At 42.0% G+C, this 18,571-nt stretch overlaps 2 protein-coding genes across 6 annotated transcripts in view; one reads left to right on the top strand and one right to left on the bottom strand.

Moving 5' to 3' along the window:
• The window catches only part of LOC129830794 (zinc finger and BTB domain-containing protein 10-like), a 22,518-nt gene extending 16,906 nt beyond the window's left edge, over positions 1–5,612 (bottom strand). The window contains exon 1 of the mRNA XM_055893527.1: positions 4,688–5,612. Within this exon, the coding sequence (XP_055749502.1) occupies positions 4,688–5,371 (684 nt within the window). The 5' untranslated portion in view covers positions 5,372–5,612. The remainder of the gene's footprint in view (positions 1–4,687) is intronic.
• A 4,268-nt stretch (positions 5,613–9,880) lies between these two features.
• The window catches only part of LOC129830793 (tumor protein D52-like), a 29,845-nt gene continuing 21,154 nt past the window's right edge, over positions 9,881–18,571 (top strand). For 3 of the 5 annotated variants that reach the window (XM_055893525.1, XM_055893524.1, XM_055893526.1), the window contains exon 1: positions 9,882–10,028. In XM_055893525.1, coding sequence (XP_055749500.1) covers positions 10,010–10,028 — 19 coding nt within the window. In that variant the 5' untranslated portion in view covers positions 9,882–10,009. Of the gene's footprint in view, positions 10,029–18,571 lie in introns of all 5 variants that reach the window. The other 2 variants (XM_055893523.1, XM_055893521.1) reach the window with 1 other exon arrangement.

Here is an 18,571-nt window from a genome sequence, read left to right as displayed (position 1 = left end):
GAGCAAAAATGAAGGAGGCAAGTGGAAGGTGAAGAACTTGTCTGCCAGCCCTGCGTAAAAGACCAAAATTGTGATAAATAAAAAAGTATACCAGTTCAACTTAAGGAGCAAAAAAATGACAGCTATGCCATAAAGGTTGCAAAATAGTTGCGAGGAGATTTCGATGTACCGATTCCATGGAACGTGGTTTAAACAACACAGGATTTAAAACAGACCATTCCAGACCATTCCAGACCACCTCATGAAGCTGGTTGAGAGACTGCCAAGTGTGCAAAGCTGTCATCAAGGCAAAGGGTGGCTACTTTGAAGAATCTCAAATATAAAATATATTTTGATTTGTTTAATACTTTTTTGGTTACCACATGATTCCATGTGTGTTATTTCATGTTGATGTCTTCACTATTATTCTACAATGTAGAAAATAGTTAAAAAATTAAGAAAAACACTGGAATGAGTAGGTGTGTCCAAACTTTTGACTGCTACTGTACATGGGGGATTGGAAATGATTAAGACAATTACATTGATAGTAGCCACACTATCTGCAATATGAAAAGACCTAGGCCTACTTCCTGGTTACATAAAGAGGAATCTTTGCCATCTTTAACCCAGTAGCGTTCACTGTGAGGACTTGACAATTCGTTCTGGTATTGAGGCCGTTAAATGACCCAGTAACCCAGACAGGTCACAATGGTGGGGATACGTTCTGGTATTGAGGCCGTTAAATGACCCAGTAAACCAGACAGGTCACAATGGTGGGGATACGTTCTGGTATTGAGGCCGTTAAATGACCCAGTAACCCAGACAGGTCACAATGGTGGGGATACGTTCTGGTATTGAGGCCGTTAAATGACCCAGTAAACCAGACAGGTCACAATGGTGGGGATACGTTCTGGTATTGAGGCCGTTAAATGACCCAGTAACCCAGACAGGTCACAATGGTGGGGATACGTTCTGGTCTTGAGGCCGTTAAATGACCCAGTAACCCAGACAGGTCACAATGGTGGGGATACGTTCTGGTATTGAGGCAGTTAAATGACCCAGTAACCCAGACAGGTCACAATGGTGGGGATACAGGCCTGCAACAGTACTGCATGTAAGCTATGCTAGATAGGCTGCTGCTGTATAGTGGTATGGAGTCCGGCTAGGACTCCCTCCTCTCTCCTGGTCCAAGACCAGCTCCAGCTCCACACTCGGGTTCATCCCTCATCCTTTCTCCAGATGTGCCACGTGTTACAGTGTGTCAGTGCTGCTGGAGTGCAGATGCTGCTGGATGGGCAGGTCTCTCACACTGCTCTGGCTGGGTCCAAAAGAGAACATCATGGTGACAATATCCACCTCTGTGATGTGGCCATTTGTTGTAGTTCAAGAGATAGTTAGTGGTGGAATAATAAGCGTAAAGGGGAAAGGGGTTGTTGACGAAAGAGGTGGTCATCAAAATGAAATTCCATCTGCTTCCTTATGCTATGTTTAGGTTCCTACTATCCATGTAGCCTTCGACTGAAACTACCTACCTATGGACATCCTGTGATGTACTATAATCTCTTACCATAACGGAGTTTAAATACCAAACCGTTCCCTTTGGAGTAGAATTCTCAGAAGGATATCTCACCACGCCAAAACAAACCAAAGGCCGTGCGGGGAACGAGAGCCCTGGTTAATGTGGTCACACAAACACACACATCCAACCCCACAATGATCAGATGTGACGTAACATTGTAACATTGTTCTCAGAGACGACATACACACACACACCCTGTTTTTCTACCATCGATCTACCATCCCATCCCATCCTGAGGCCAGCTAGCGCCCCACCCTCTCTAACCTAGACATTAGAACACTACTACAGCAGTGTGAATGACCCTACGGTGTGTGGAGGGGAAGGAGGGCTCCAGGCCTCCCAACAATGCTCCACATAGGCTCCACATAGGGTTGAAGAATTCCCGGGAAGAATTCTCTCAATTCAATTTAAGGGCTTTATTGGCATGGGAAACATATGTTAACTTTGTTTATTATCTACTTCACTTGGTTAGACAAAAATGAAATAAACAATAAAAATGAACAGTAAACATCACACTTACAGAAGACATTTCAAATGTCATATTATATCTCCCTCTCCCCTTCCCTGGCCGAACACTACCCCGACCAAACCCAACCCAGGGCTGTATGGTTGTGCTGTATAGAACCTCTGTACCAGGACTGTACAGCCAAGACCCAGGTTTGTATGAGATCCACTGTCAGTCAGCCACAGCTGCTTTGGTCTGTGTGCCTTCTCTATAGCTAATCGAGTAATCGAGTTAGGTTAGCCACGCAGCTGGGCACGAATTTGATTGGGAATAAGGTGAAGAAAATAAGGATGCCATTTCATGTGCTGCAACAATGCAGTTCACACATTAAATATTCAAACAGTATTAGGCTACTGTTATATATATGGGGAAAACACCACAGGGAAAATCTAATTTGCATATATTTAACTTTAACCTTAATTAATTTACAAAAATGTAATGTAAATGTAAAAATGACCATATAAAACAATATAAAAATATTCTATGACGTGAAATGAGGCTATAGCAATGTGTTTAAATACACGATGGATAAGGCAGGTTGGTGTCTGTCGTTTCCCTCCCCATCCTTAACTTCTAAACCAGGGCCTTGTTGCCAACCATCCGGGGTCGTCTTGTTTCCAGGGAGGAGGACTACTTCTTCTTCTTCTCTAATCTCTCCTCTCACTGGATGTGCTTCTTAATTAGTGACGTGTACAAGTTAGTGGACCGGACAGAAGGAACTAACCATGCAGTGTGATCCAATGCTTTTGCGTTTCACTGACAAATTAAGAGTCAAAGTGAGGCTACATGCTCTTAATTCCCCTGACAGCTTGAATCAGAGTCAGGATAGGAAGTGATCGATATCAATTTGGTAACTGGTATCTGTAGTTCTTGTATATTTGGTAACTGGTATCTGTAGTTCTTGTATATTTGGTAACTGGGATCTGTAGTTATTGTGTGTAAACATATATATGTATGTATGTGTGTAAATATATATATGTATGTATGTATGTGTGTAAATACATATATATATATATATAGATGGGTGTAAATATATATGTATGTATGTGTGTAAATATATATATGTATGTATGTGTGTAAATATATATATATGTATGTATGCGTGTAAATATACAGCCCTGGGTTGGATCTGGATAGTGTTCGGCACACACACACACACACACAAACTACAGATCCCCAAACCCCAATACACATCTACACACACACACACACATCTACACACACACACCAGATCCCAGTTACCAAATTGCTATTTATCACTTCTTATCCTGACTCTGAATCAAGCTGCCAGGAGAATTAAGAGCACTGTGATTACCCTTTAACCCTGTGTAAAAAAAACACTGTAGCCCAATTACAATTCAAAACATCGTTGTTGGATTTCAGTAATTGCTTTGTAATAGTGTAGTAACAGGGTCTGACAGTTTTTGTTCTTACACAAGTGGAATGTTTAATCTCATCCAGAAGCAGTTTTATATGTCCTACGGTCAGGACTATTCCAAATATGTGAATAATTTACATCAATATATTAATCCTTTTCACAATGGTAATTTCACCAAGTAGGCTAATCAATGTTTGATATCAAGCTAACAGAGGGAATAACCCTTGGTGATGGTCTTTCAAGAAGGCATAATGGTTTCAGTTTTTTCCCACATACAATCTGACAATGTATGGCTATAGAAATCTATGATATGAAACAACCATACCATAATACCCCCCATTAATCCATACATGTATGGGGTGACAAGGTCAGATGTTGCTGTGACGATCCATGATGCTTCTGGCATACATATGAACCCATTGTAAGCTACTCCCATTGTAAGCTACTGGGACTTGATTTACCTCTCCTCCTGTCCAACCTAGGCCATCACACACCATCTATGGATTTTGGGGGGGTCATCTAGAACAATGCCTCTAATTTAGCTGCCACAAAGGGGAGGAAGGGAGAAATGCGCCAGAGGACATTCTGCTCTTTACTGTAAGCGAGCCATCAAAATGACATTTGAAGCAGAACAGAGGCGTGGCTGGGTAGACAGGGGTTCAGTTCCCCAAAGGCTAATATGGTCAAACCCTTGCCTTTGGCGACCTCTAGCTAGCAATCATCCAAGGTAGTTCCTGATAACTAGTATGTGTACTGTTCTTGTGGCTATGCAAATGTAAATTAAGCGAGGCTAGCTAGCCACCTATTAATTTTAGAATAGTACTATATGCTAACGGGACTCACGCTGTTACTGGCCTACAGGCTAACTTGAACTAGACATATTTGTTTAGCTAGTAATTAGTTTCTATAGTAATGTCACCATTATTCACATTTTATTTACGTGAGCTGTAACGTTAGGTACTTATATTGACATGGGATCAGACTAGCTCCCATTTACGAGCAAACATTAACGTCCGTTTCAAACTAGCAACTTTACATAGCCTCTCGCGGGGAAATGAAACTGCCAGCGAACTGTTAGCCCCAACTAGCCCGGCTAGCAAGCTACTCGAAGTCAACTGTGCCTAAAACAGAAACTAGCAAGCTAATTAGTTGGTTAGCTGTCTGTCTATTTTCCTTCTCGGATAATATTGGCTAGCTACAAATAACTAAAAAATGACAAATATAAATTAAGCGGATGACACTTTACCTGCTTTGTCGGGTCATTCCTTCCGTGCTCAGAAGACAGGTGATGTCTCAGCAGCAAGGCCCGCTTGTAATTTCGACTACCTCTGACCAGCTCGTCGTTGTTTTTAGTGGGAATGTTGTGACACCAGGAGCAGGACATAAGTCCCGTCTCCTGACAAAATGTGAGCCATGGAAACTCCTGTAGCCATGAAGCTTGGAATTGGGAGTGTTTCTGCAGTAGCGTCTGCGGTCTCATTTCTACCCAAGATTTCCTGGCAGTTTCGCCTCTGTCGTCCTCGGATCCCGTGCCCCCGCTGCCCAAGTCAGCGCTGTTCAGGCAGTTACCCGCTGTCCGGCTACTCCCTTCCCTGGACTCGTCTTCTCCGACAGTTACTGCCACCCAACCGACACGATCCTCTCCTACCCCAGTTGCCCAGTTGCCCCCTTCCGGGTCCTCTTCCTCCTCAGCCTCTGGTTCTGTGCTATCACTGACAGACCCCCCACCCTCCACTCTCCCTTGCGATGGTCCTTTTGCACCCAGATCCCTATCCTCTTCTTGATCTGGCCTGTTCCCGTTCAAATGTCGATCTTGACAGGCCTGGGCCTCCCAGCTGTTACTGTTGCCCCCACCGACACCACTGGAGCTGGTTACCGCTAATCCACCTCCTCGGAACGCCAGCGACCTGCGGTTTCTCTCTCCGGACATTTTCTTAATATATTCAAATCTACCACTTTCTTAACAATATTACTACCGACTAATTTCTATTTCTTTAAGTATGATATGTTATGGATCCGAATTAAATGGCTGGTTGTCGTTTTTTCCCGCTTTGGCCTCCTGGTGAGAGTATGTAGGTTATGCGGAAATAAATAAAGCTTTTAAACGCATAATGAATTTCAGGGTTCTAGCTGCGTCCGCGCAGGCTTGCAGAGGTCGAATGGCAACGACTTTCCCCATAATGCACCTCGATCAGAGAAAGGGGGGTAGTTGGGGGCTCATTTAAAGGAAGATGGGGGGTGCGGTTAACAGCATGGCGTCTTTTGTTTGAGTGGCTGCGCTCATTTTACGCGTGCCTTTCATATTATGTTTTCCTTCTCTTCAACCAATAAATCATTGTCCTCGTTTCATACCTCCTGCCAAGCGAGTTGGCAGTCCCCTTGTATTAACTGCGTCAAACAGATCTAGTGCGCTTATCGTGTTTGTTTTATGCTAATTCCAATGGACAGGTACAGCAAGTGATCCAACGCACAAGGTGTAGTGGTGGTGGTGACATAGCCTACCGGTTACCACAGCCACAAAGTCAACATTGGCTATATCATAAAAATTCCAGAATTTTTGTTGTTGCTTTTGGGCAGTGGCGGAAAAAGTACCCGAATGTCATACTTGAGTAAAAGTAAAGATACCTTAATAGAAAATGACTTAAGTAAAAGTGAAAGTCAACCAGTAAAATACTACTTGAGTAAAAGTCTAAAAGTATTTGGTTTGAAATACACTTATCTATCAAAAGTAAATGTATAAATAATTCCTAAATCATTATATTAAGCAAACCAGATGGCACAATTTTCTTGTTTTTAATTTACTTGTGGATAGCCACACTCCAACACTCAGACATAATTTACAAACGAAGCATTTGTGTTTAGCGAGTCCAACAGATCAGAGGCAGTAGCGTAGGGATGACCAGGGATGTTCTCTTGATAAGTGCGTGAATTTGGGCCATGTCCTGACGAGCATTCAAAATGTATCGAGTACTTTTGGGTGTCAGGGAAAATGTATGGAGTAAAACGTGCATTATTTCCTTTAGGAATGTAGTGAAGTAAATATTTTCAATCATACAACTAGCAAAGTAAAGTACAGATACCCCAAAAAACGACGTAGTGGTTCAAGTCTTTTTACTAAAGTATTTCACGCCACTGGTTTTTGGTCTTAATTTAAGGTTAGGGTTAGGCATAAGGTTAGCATTGTGTTAGGGTTGAGGCTAGGGTTAGGGAATGATTAACACTTTCATGGTTCTTTGCATACTAACTTTTCCCCCACTACTATTTCGATATTTTCAACAACAAAAAAATGTAATCCAACATCACCCCTTTTCTTTATTATGTACTTATGATACAATTAACTCAAACTCATTTAGTCCAAATGTAGGCTATATATTTTTATTAAAATACATTTTGTGAAAAACCACAGCTATATCAGAGATAATGTTTTCATCAATCAAAAACAATCAAAATAAGTAAATATGAATTGCTTGGAAATGTACACAGTCAAATGTGACTAAGTAGAATATTTAGCTATTCAAATGAGGTTTTATCGATGAATAGACCAAAACAAGTAGCCCTAATTCATTGGCTTAAACATGTATAATGATATAGTAATATATATATGTTTATGTCAACATCATCAATAGTCTGTAAAAAAATTGTCAGGCCTGATTTTACATTGCTGTTTTTTTCCCCTGCCATAATATTGAAGTTAAAGATCCATACAAAATAGGGGAATTGATATTGATCTATTCTAGCCTATGAGACTGTAATCCCATGGAAACTTGCTCCTGCTATGCTGCTCCAGCAGGTGGAAGCCTTTCATGATTCACTGAGTTGACTGACTGACAGCACAGTTAGACTGACAGCACAGTTAGAGTAATGAGTGGCATTGTTAGGCCTAGTGTTCAGTGTCCTGTTTCAAAGTCTCTAAATTAAGGACTAAGCCAGGACACAGTGTTTGACTCTGCTTCTGGTAATGGCATGTGTTTTTAAAGCCTTGTCAGGTCTAAATCCAGAGAGAGGGAGGGAGGGTAATAAAATGTGCATGCCCAAAACAATCAGTGTCTCTCCATTTAAATGTCTCAAATGTGTGTTTTTAACTACTGACACAATTGTGGTTGGAATGCATGTCATTTTAGTTGTTGTTGTTTGAATGGAAATTAATAGATCAATAGTGATGAATGATGGCACCTATTGTCTTTCACTAGTGCCTTCAGAAAGTATTCACACCCTTTGACTTGTTCCACATTTTGTTGTGTTACAGCCTGCATTTAAAATGGGATTAATTGATATGTTTTGTCTCTGACCTACACACAATAACCAACAATGTCAAAGTGGAATAATGTTTTTCAAAATTTGTACAAATTAATAAAAAATTTAAAGCTGAAATGTCTTGAGCCTATAAGTAATCAACCCCTTTGTAATGGCAAGCCTAAATAAGTTCAGGAGAAAATTTAGATTAAAACGTTTTATAATAAGTTGGATGGACTCACCCTGTGTGTAGTAATAGTGTTTAACATGATTTTTGAATGACTACCTAATCTCTGTACCCCATACATACAGTACAATGATCTGTAACGTCCCTCATTCGAGCACTACATTTCCAACACAGATTCAACCACAAAAACCAGGGAATTTGTCCAATGCCTTGCAAAGAAGGGCACCTATTGGTAGATGGGTAAAAAACATTAAGCAGACGTTGAATATCCTTTTGAGCATGACGAAGTTGTTATTACACTTTGTATGGTGTATCACTTTTCAGGATAAAAAATAAACAGAATGGAGCTAAACACAGGCAAAATCCTAGAGGAAAACCTGGTTCAGTCTGCTTTCCACCAGACACTGGGAGATTAATTCAACTTTAATTAGTACAATAACCTAAGACACAAGGCCAAATCTACACTGGAGTTGCTTACCAAGAAGACAGTGAGTGGCAGAGTTACTGTTGACTTAAATCTACTTGAAAATCTATGGCAAAACCTGAAATGGTTGTTTAGCAATGATCAACAACCAATTTGGCAGAGCTTGGAGAATTGTGAAAAGAATAATGGGCACATGTTGCACAATCTAGGTGTGGAAAGCTCTTAGAGACTTACCCAGAAAGACTCACTGCTGTAATCGCTGCCAAAGTTCATTCTAACATGTATTGACTCAGGGGGTTGAATACTTATGTAAATGTGATATTTCTCTATTTCATTTTCAATAATTTTGCAAAAATGTCTTAAACATGTTTTCACTTTGGCATTATGGGGTATTGTGTGTAGATGGGTGAGATAAAAATCGATTTACTCCATTTTGAATTCAGGCTGTAACACAATGAAATGTGCAATAAGTCAAGGGGTATGAATACTTTCTGAAGGCTCTGTACTTAGATCTTTCTTAATATATTAATATATGGATCTGGTCAAGGCAGTCTATGGTTATAGTCTGAGTCAATTCTCATATTGGGTGTCTTTCTATTAATTAGGTTACAGGTCAGATTGGAACGTAGTCTAGAAGATCCTTCTGCCACACATTAAATCCATTAATGTAAGTTCAGACAGACCTCAATTAGGCTATCCTACATGCACATGAAGAAATATATCATAACAAAATGTGAAATATTAGTTAATCAGGCTTGGTGTTTATTTTTTTAAATTTAACCTTTATTTAACTAGGCAAGTCAGTTAAGAATAAATTATTATTTCCAATGACGGCCTTCTCCGGCCAAACCCAAACGACGCTGGGCCAATTGTGCGCCGCCCTATGGGACTCCCAATCATGACCGGTTGTGATACAGCCTAGAATCAAACCAGGGTCTGTAGTGACGCCTCTAGCACTGAGATACAGTGCCTTGGACCTCTGTGCCACTCGGGAGCCCAAATAGATAGTTTTGTGTGCTGCAATAGATCGTTTGATTAATGCCGTGAGCTCTCGCTGGCCCTTGAAAATCCGGGGGAGGGGGTGTAAATCTCGCGCCGGGCCGTACCCATATCCGCAGCAGGTCTCCAAGGTGAACAGCCTCTGGCATGTTAGAACAATGTAGGTGTAGGTAAGGGATGTCGGCTAGTCAGATGCGTAACTTCGGGATAAGGATTGGCTCTAAGGGATGGGTCGGTCGGGCTGAGGTGCGAAGCGTGGCTGGGCTCGAGCCGCGGCTGGGGAGCAGTGAGGGGTATACTATAAAACAGGTTCAATGAGTTAGCCAGCTAACTTTGATAAACATACAGGAAAATAAATAACTGTTGATTTTCTGGTTCATTAGGTGAGCTAAACTTCGATATGTGTTTTTGGCTGTTGACTCAATTAGATCATGCCCATCTCAAGCTTATCTTTCCCCCAAAACATGTTATTTAGAATATTTAGGCAAGTTAGCTGGATAACTCCTTGACTCTGCTTTGTATTATACCACTCTGGAGTTAAACAATTAACCACGTGCCTGGCTCTTGTTTACACTTCTACGTACTCTCTCTACGGCTTGACGTCACAGAGGGCCCCACCCCTACTGCCTAGCAGCATGTGAGTGCGCAATATTGCTGGAGCGAAGTGGGGAACCTGCAAGCTTTTTGACCAAAAAATAATAGCAGAAACAGCATACAGCGTAAGGATGGAGGAAGCAGATCAAGGTAATGTATTTGCTATAGCATACATTTCAAAATTACATTCATATTACTGACAAGCATTTTAAAACACTGTTTTTTAAACAAGTTAGCCAGCTAGCTGTAGGCTAGCCCCGGGAAGACTGTGGAAGTTCCATCACAGACAGAAATATATTTATAAGTAACCAATATAGTTCATCTGTGTCGTTTATAGTGGAGCAAATTAAGCATTGTGGGCAAAACAAGCAAGAAAGTGGGCAAGCACGAGCTAGCGAGATCCTATTGGCGCGTTGCTGCATGTATTGACATATTTCCGTTAGGGAACGTGTGAAGTGCGCGTGTGCAGAAACACAATTCTTTAAAACTTAGTGCATTGTGTTCGTAACATATTTATGTTTTGGCAACAGACGAATCTGTTGAGAGAAAATGTTTCATCGATAAGAAAATTAGCAAAATGTCGGCCCAGTTTCAACTAGTTCCGTCCTCTCCCACTGCCATATGTGGTGGTGAGAAAGCAACGTTTATTAACGGATACTTCAACTTTATAGCCCAAGTGATGTGTCTGGGTTACCCCAAAGGGGTTCGTTATAATTTTGGTTGAATTGCAGAAATCAGTTTAAAGAGGGTTTTGAACCCAGTGTAAATCACTGACGCCTCACAACACGTCAAACCAACCAAATGCCTTACTTGGGCGGAGCGCCGAAGGTGCTGTCCAGGTTAGTGTCGTAGGAGAGACAGTGTGTGAGGTCTAAACGATGTCAACATGACACTGGTGACAAAACATTTGAGAAAGTTTGCAGGTTTTCACAGCTTTTATTTCGAGATGAGCTAAATCTGTGACAATAGGGGAGAAATGGTCTACAGTGGTGGTCATATCAATATTTGTGACGTTTCTGAAGCGATGTTTGACTGTAAAGGCCAGAAAAGGGACAACAAGTACCTAGTCACAATGAGGTTCGTTTTGAGAAAAGCCAGAAAACATTGTACGTTACCAAGGTATAACTAACTAGCTAGCTAGTTAATTTTCGCACACGATTATAAAGCCAACAAAATGTTTATTAAAACAGCATATGATTTACTTAAAAGGCTAGCTGTGTTATCCCAGTCAATAGTTTATTCAGGGTCAGTGATACACAGACAGAACAACCATGTACTCACTATCTATGCGAACGACTGCAATCATTTTGAAAGCAATATTGCTAAAATTCATGAAATTAAATGTAATGAACTTCAAATGTTACCTGTAATGCTCATCTCCTGTAGCCTAATTGTCATGTCTTTATTTTCATAATGTACCTAAATGACAAGGGTTGGATTTGCACTAGACAATTTTATGTCAGCACTTAAATAGGACAAATTAACTAGCAAGTGCAAGCTAACTAGCTAAATTAACATACATGTTTAATGCTTTTCGACCTGTCCTAAAATTAATGTCATTGGTTCAGAGTTTGTTTTGATATTTTAACCTGCGTGTCGTGATCGGGTTTGGTGTGGGGGGACAAAATACATTTATGCACGATAGCGCACAATGGCAGGTTTGGGTTCGGTCTTATCATAACCTTTTCTAGTTTCTGGAACAGAAAACAGTATTAAGATCAAATGTTTCATTGACGAGAAAATGTGCAGAATGTTGGCCAAAATCCATCTCGTTCCATCTTCTCCCACTGCCCGCTAGTGAGCTTCCTCTCACTACATATTTGGTAGCATATGCTAGCTAACGCAAGTTCAGCCTTCTGCAGAAGCTTGTAAAAATGTTCAATATACCCCGAAGAAATAAGATACACTACATGGCCAAAAGTAGGTGGACATTCCGTTTAAATTAGTGGATTCGGATAAATCAGCCACGTACGTTGCTGACAGGTGTATAAAATGGAGCACACAGCCGCGCAATCTTGATAGACAAACATTGGCATTAGAATGGCCGTACTGAAGAGGCAGTATCACATCCGGCCGTGATTGGGAGTCCCATAGGGCAGCGGACAATTGTCCCAGCGTCGTCCGGGTTTGGCCGCGGGTATGCCGTCATTGTAAATAAGAATTTGTTCTTAACTGACTTGCCTAGTTAAATAAAGTTGTTTTTTTTAAAGAGCTCAGTGACTTTCAACTTGGCACCTTCTTAGGATGCCAGCTTTCTAGCTAGTCAGTGAAGTGGAAACATCTAGGAGGAGGAACGGCTTGACCGCACAAGCTCACAGAACGGGACCGGTTAGTGCTGGAAATCTTTGTCTTTATTACTCAGACAATGACATAAGATAGGTTATTGAATGAATGGCAACGTAGGGCCTAACACAACCGATATGTTATATACTATATATAAAAAAGTGTCTGACTATGCAACACTCACTACCGAGTTCCAAACTGCCTCTGGAAGCAACGTCAGCACAAGAACTGTTTGTCGGGAGCTTCATGAAATGGGTTTCCATGGCCGAGCAGCCGCACACAAGCCTAAGATCACCATGCGCAATGCCAAGCGTCAGCTGGAGTGCTGTAAAGCTCGGTTTGGGCTAGGCTACTTAGTTCCAGTGAAGGGAAATCTTAATGCTACAAAATACAATGACATTCTAAACCATTCTGTGCTTCTAAATTTGTGGCAACAGTTTGTGGAAGACCCTTTCCTGTTTCAGCATGACAGTGCCCCATGTACAAAGCAAGGTTCATACAGAAATGGTTTGTCGAGATTGGTGTGGAAGAACTTGACAGGCCTGCACAGAGTCCTGACCTCAAACTCCATCTAAAACTTTTCTGATGAATTGGAACGCTGACTGCGAGGCAGGCCTAATCGCCCAACATGAGTGCCCGACCTCACTAATGCTGTTGTGGCTGAATGGAAGAAAGTCCCTGCAGCAATGTTCCAACATCTAATAGAAAGCATTCCCAGAATAGTGGAGGCTGTTATAGCAGCAAAGGGGGGGGGGCCAAATCCATGTTAATGCCCATGATTTTGGAATGAGATGTTCAAAGAGCAGGTGTCCACATACTTTTGGCTGTGTAGTTCAATATTGTACAATGCTCATGTCTTGTTTTTTTCTCCAAAATTCATAGAACAAGGAAGTCTCTGTCTGGTCCTCAACTTCAAAACCAAACCTCACGTTAACTGTTACTTTGTTGCACGCTTTTGAAAAAATTAAAGAAAGAAAACGAGTCATAATATTGGTTATCAACATTAGCTGGTATTTTACAGAAATATATCTATGCTTTGTTGCTTTGCAGTTATTTTCACCGAAGTGGGTTGAAAATAAGCCTTACCATATGTTTGCTGCTGGAACGCCGACACACCACACCTTTAGACGTGTCACACCTACTTTACTGTGTACGCAATACAGATTGTTCTGGGCTTGAATCAATAACCCATTGATTACCGTTTACTGTATCTCGTTCGTCCTTTTAAAGGTTTGTGATAGCCATTTTTAGCTTTATTTAGACAGTCATAATTCAATTGTCACACTTTGGATGAAGGCGTAGCCTGTTGACATAGTAATGTTGTTAGTTGATAAGCGACACTGAAGTGTACTGTTACCACTGTTCTTGTGGTTCATTTGTTTACAGGATGTTGGCTAGTAGTCTACCAGCACTCTTCAGTTTTCCTGCCATCTCTGAAACGTTGTAAACAAATCATGTCTCTACATGTCTAGCCTAGTATTTTACGCCCAGAACTAGGCTACACATTGCACAAGAGCCAATCAGGTAGTAGTCTATGCCTCTTGAGCGTGTTGAGCAGCAGCAACACTCTCTACTTCTGCTTCCTCTCTCCAGTCCCCTATGACCTCTCTGACCACTTCCCTGTTCTCCTTCCCCTCGGTTTTCCATTCCTTCCAACATTCCTCTTGGAAGGTGGTTCGATGCAGGGTCAGACAGGTAGCAGCTGAATGCATCCTTCCTGGCTTTGACTCCATCCCCCACTCCCCGCCCCCTCTATCTCTCTCTCTCTCTGTCCACGCTCACCCGCTCCCCTTCCTCTTCTCCTCTCCTGCTGGGCAGCCATCTGCCTCGTGGCTCCCTCTCCTTCCTCCTCTCCCTTCATGTCTGCCTGCTCACGTCTCGCTGCAGCAGGTATACAGGCCAGGGAGCCACGTGTTGTTTAAACAGCAGATTAACAGGATGATGCCAGAGACAGTCTGGTTTGTGTACTCTGCAGGAGGGGCTGCCAGGTAGGAAGGCCTCTGTGACCTGCTTTTCTTTTCTTTCAGCAGAAATTGAGTGATCTGCTATGCAGGATCAGAATCCTTGGGCATCTTAAAGGTGGTGGATTCTGTTTCCTGAAGTCAATCTGCTCATTTTGTAGTATGTCTTGAGGTTCAGAAACATGGAGCGGAAAACTAAAATAAAATGTATTTTTTTGATAACATTGCATCTTTTTATGATGCTATTGCATCTAAGTAGTTTTTTTAATCAAAAACAGACCTGGCATTTAATAGCCTGCAAAAGGCAGCGTTCTTGACATGCCACTGGAAATATGAAAAATAGCAATCCTTTTTATCACCTTCCTCCATTTTCAACTCTGAACAGTTTGTCACAGCGAACTCTGAGTATGGATATGAATTGGCTCCGTTGCCAAGGTTTTCATCAGGGTGTCGTGACCACTAGTCCACGGTTTTTCTTCTTAGGCAGCTGTCATGGCAACAGAGTGAGAGGTTCAGTTGGCTGTCAGAGCTTCAGGTGAAAGCAACAGGAGTGCTGATCTGGATCTGTAGCCAAATTACTATGATCAGCCACAGGGCCTAGGTTTCAAATATGAAGCCAAAATTCAGATGAAAAAGTAGATTTATGGTTATTTAAGACACCTTTTTGAGGCATTCCCCTGGTACAAATATAGAGTGGTATCTCTTTTGCAGGCACTGCATCTCAGTTGTTAGCTGTGCTACTAGAGATCCTGGTTCGAGTCCAGGCTCTGTCGCAGTCGTCCGCGACCGGGAGACCCACGGGGCGACGCACAATTGGCCCAGCATCATCCTGGTTAGGGGAGGGCTTGGCCGGCAGGGATGTCCTTGTCCCATAGCGTTCTAGCATCTCCTGTGGCGGGCCGGGCACATGCACGCTGACACGGTCGCAACGTGTACGGTGTTTCCTTCGACACATTGGTGTGGCTGGCTTCTGGGTTAAGCGGGCATTATGACAAGAAGCAGTGCGGCTTGGTTGGGTTGTGTTTCGGAGAACGCATGGCTCTCGACCGTCTCTCCCGAGTCCATACGGGAGTTGCAGCGATGAAACAAGACTGTAACTACCAATTGGATACCACGGAATTGGGGCGAAAAAGGGGTAATACATTTTTTTTCAGCTACCCTATACGACAAAGGCCTGAAAAGGAACTGTTTTACCAGGAGGCGGGGAAGGGCTTCATTGTACGGTTTACCGGTGTAACTGAGAAGAGTTACCTAAGGAATTGCTCCAGTTATCCTATACTTCTCCGCCTGTGCTTGTTTAGATGACCTAAGTTGATAACAAACACCCTGTTCTTCCCCTTCTGTCAGTTCCATAGTTTCCATCGGTTACCTAACTAGTTAAATAAAGGTATAATTTTTTTTTAAACTACAGTGACCTCTCACAGGCTGACCACCGCTCGCGTCACGTGCGCTCACATTGCAAAATAAATGTAGACATACATGTTATTCAATTATTGCACCCACACTGCTCGCGCGCGCCAACGAGCGTCAGCGTTGCCAAGGGGTAAAATAGAAGTCAGTTCTATTTCTAAGTCCTGCCTCTCCCATCTCATCATTGGTTCATAGAAGCAGGTACCCACGTGCCATCTCCTCATTGGTTATGCCCACGTGGGTGACTGAAAGACGAATGAGGTCGGTGGTGGTAATGCACTTAATTTATGTAGTTTAAGGTTAAGGCTGGAAATCTCTGTCTTTATTACTCAGACAATGAAATAAGATATGGTAATTGAATGAATGGCAACGTAGGGCCTAACACAACCGATATGTTATATACTATATATACAAAAGTATGTGACTATACAACACTCACTCCGAGTTCCAAACTGCCTCTGGAAGCAACGTCAGCACAAGAACTGTTTGTCGGGAGCTTCATGAAATGGGTTTCCATGGCCGAGCAGCCGCACACAAGCCTAAGATCACCATGCGCAATGCCAAGTGTCAGCTGGAGTGGCGTAGAGCTTGCCGCCATTGGACTCTGGAGCAGTGGAAACGCCTTCTCTGGAGGGATGAATCACGCTTGACCGTCTGACGGACGAATCTGGGTTTGGCGGATGCCAGGAGAACACTACCTGTCCGACTGCATAGTGCCAACTGTAAAGTTTGGTGGAGGAGGAATAATGGTCAGGGCTGTTTTTTGTGGTTCGGGCTAGGCCCCTTGGTTCCAGTAAAGGGAATTCTTAACACTACAGCATACAGTGACATTCTAGATGATTTTGTGCTTCCAATTGTGTGGCAACAATTGTGTAGCAACATTCCAGCATCTAGTGGAAAGCCTTCCCAGAAGAGTGGAGGCTGTTATAGCAGCAATGTTCCAGCATCTAGATGAAAGCCTTCCTAGAAGAGTTGAGGCTGTTATAGCAGCAATATTCCAGCATCTAGTGGAAAGTCTTCCCAGAAGAGTGGAGGCTGTTATAGCAGCAATGTTCCAGCATCTAGTGGAATCCTTCCCAGAAGAGTGGAGGCTGTTATAGCTGCAAAGGGGAGACCAACTATATTAATGCCCATGATTTTGGAATGAGATGTTCAAAGAGCAGGTGTCCACATACTTTTGGTCATGTACTGTAGCTTATGGCAACGTTATCATTTATCTCTGGCCCTTAGTAACGCAACCCAGATAATCCACTTAAATACATTATTCTGAACTTTTCTTCACAAGAAATAATTTCCAAATGATCTCCTTTAATAATGTAGCATGACCGACTGCAAGCTAGCTCTACAACGGAACAGCTTGAAAACGGAGTTTTTCTCCTTTTTCTCTGAGATGCGGCCTCACCTAACAATATGAATTACTCTAAGACAGGAGTCATGGCAAAGTTACTATAATTAGATTTCAATAAGAGACAACTAGCTCAATTTGAGTGGTCTGAGAAGAGAAGTATTTCAGAATCTGAGGCGACAGAATCCGCCCCCTCCAGCCACGACTGAGACGACACTGACACATCTCTACCTGCGAGGCCTGGTTAAAACGTCAAGGAGCGTCAGAGGGAACTGAAGATTTCTGTCTTTGTCAGACGTAGCCTAACCTATTCCTACATCATTTTTTGTTGTTGATTTGGATCAGCCCATATGCAGGTTTCTATGAGTGAAGGATATATGTGGCCTTATGAAACTTAAACCTATTCAAAACAATTTCACACCCTTCCACCACATGTCTCTTGCGTACAAGTATGCAGATATAAATTATAGCTGAATGACAGAAATTGCCAGTAGTTGTCATCAGAGATGTTTGTAATTGAAACAAGAAGCTCGAATTGACATTAGGTTTATTGACATTTGGCCTATCCTGTACTCTAAGAAAAATCATCATTCACTTCCTGAATCTGTGTTTAAAAGCAGGCGATTGGTTGAAGTCCCAGTGTGTTGACGTGTCATGATGAATGACTTATTTGCTCTGCCTCTTAGTGTCTGTCACCAACATTTCCTCTTTAAGCTTCTATTACAACTGCTTACTAAATGCTCCAGTGAGGGGAACTTGCCATGTAAATACTATATAACAGGGATCGTCAACTAGATTCATATTTTTTTCTTGAGCAGATGGTCGGGGGACCGGAACATAATTAAGCAATAAGGCCCGAGGGGGTGTGGTGGTATATGGCCAATAAACATTGGCTAAGGGCTGTTCTTATACACGATTCAACGCGGAGTGCCTGGACACATCCCATAACCGTGGTATATTGGCAGTATACCACAAACCCCCGAGGTGCCTTATTACAATTATAAACTGGTTACCAATGTAATTATAGCAGTAAAAATTCATGTTTTTTTCATACCTGTGGTGGTATGTGGTCTGATATACCACGGCTGTTAGTCAATCAGCGTTTAGGGATCGAACCACCCAGTTTATAATTACAAATAATTTGTAGACTTCAAATTGACTGCAAGTAGCCCAAACAGATATGTTTGACTAAAACAATCATTTCAAACCTTGTTTACATTTGTATACAATCACGTGTCTCTCTCTATTATGCATGGGAATACTTGGGGAAAAGATTTCTTAAATTAAAATCACCTGGAGCAACATTTCCTGGTGTTTTTGCAGTCTTTTATGTCAAACAATAAAACAATAAAAAAAAACATTTGCTCAGAACTTAGGGGGGCAAAGAAAACCGGGTTGCCAGTTGTGGAATCCTGCTGTATAACTTGGCCTGGGCTATACCTGCTGCTGTTGACATAAGATACACAGGATCAATCAGACTAACTTTACATTTAGACTTGTTTTACACTGCTATTGGTTTGAATTAGGTTTAGGAAACTTTAGGTTATGCTAACTGTTGTTGCAACTCAAAATGTCTCTGTAACAAATAGGCTACAGAGATGCATTATGGGAATACCAAGCGCAAGATAATGATACAGCAGACCAGATAGTGGTTTATTTTCAGGGAAATCTCCAGCGGAACATTATCCTAATCA

This window comes from Salvelinus fontinalis, chromosome 32 (genome assembly GCF_029448725.1).
Source record: "Salvelinus fontinalis isolate EN_2023a chromosome 32, ASM2944872v1, whole genome shotgun sequence".
Lineage (NCBI taxonomy): Eukaryota > Metazoa > Chordata > Actinopteri > Salmoniformes > Salmonidae > Salvelinus > Salvelinus fontinalis.
The sequence above is the reverse complement of the archived record's forward strand: the minus strand, read 5'-3'. Positions and strand labels throughout refer to the sequence as shown.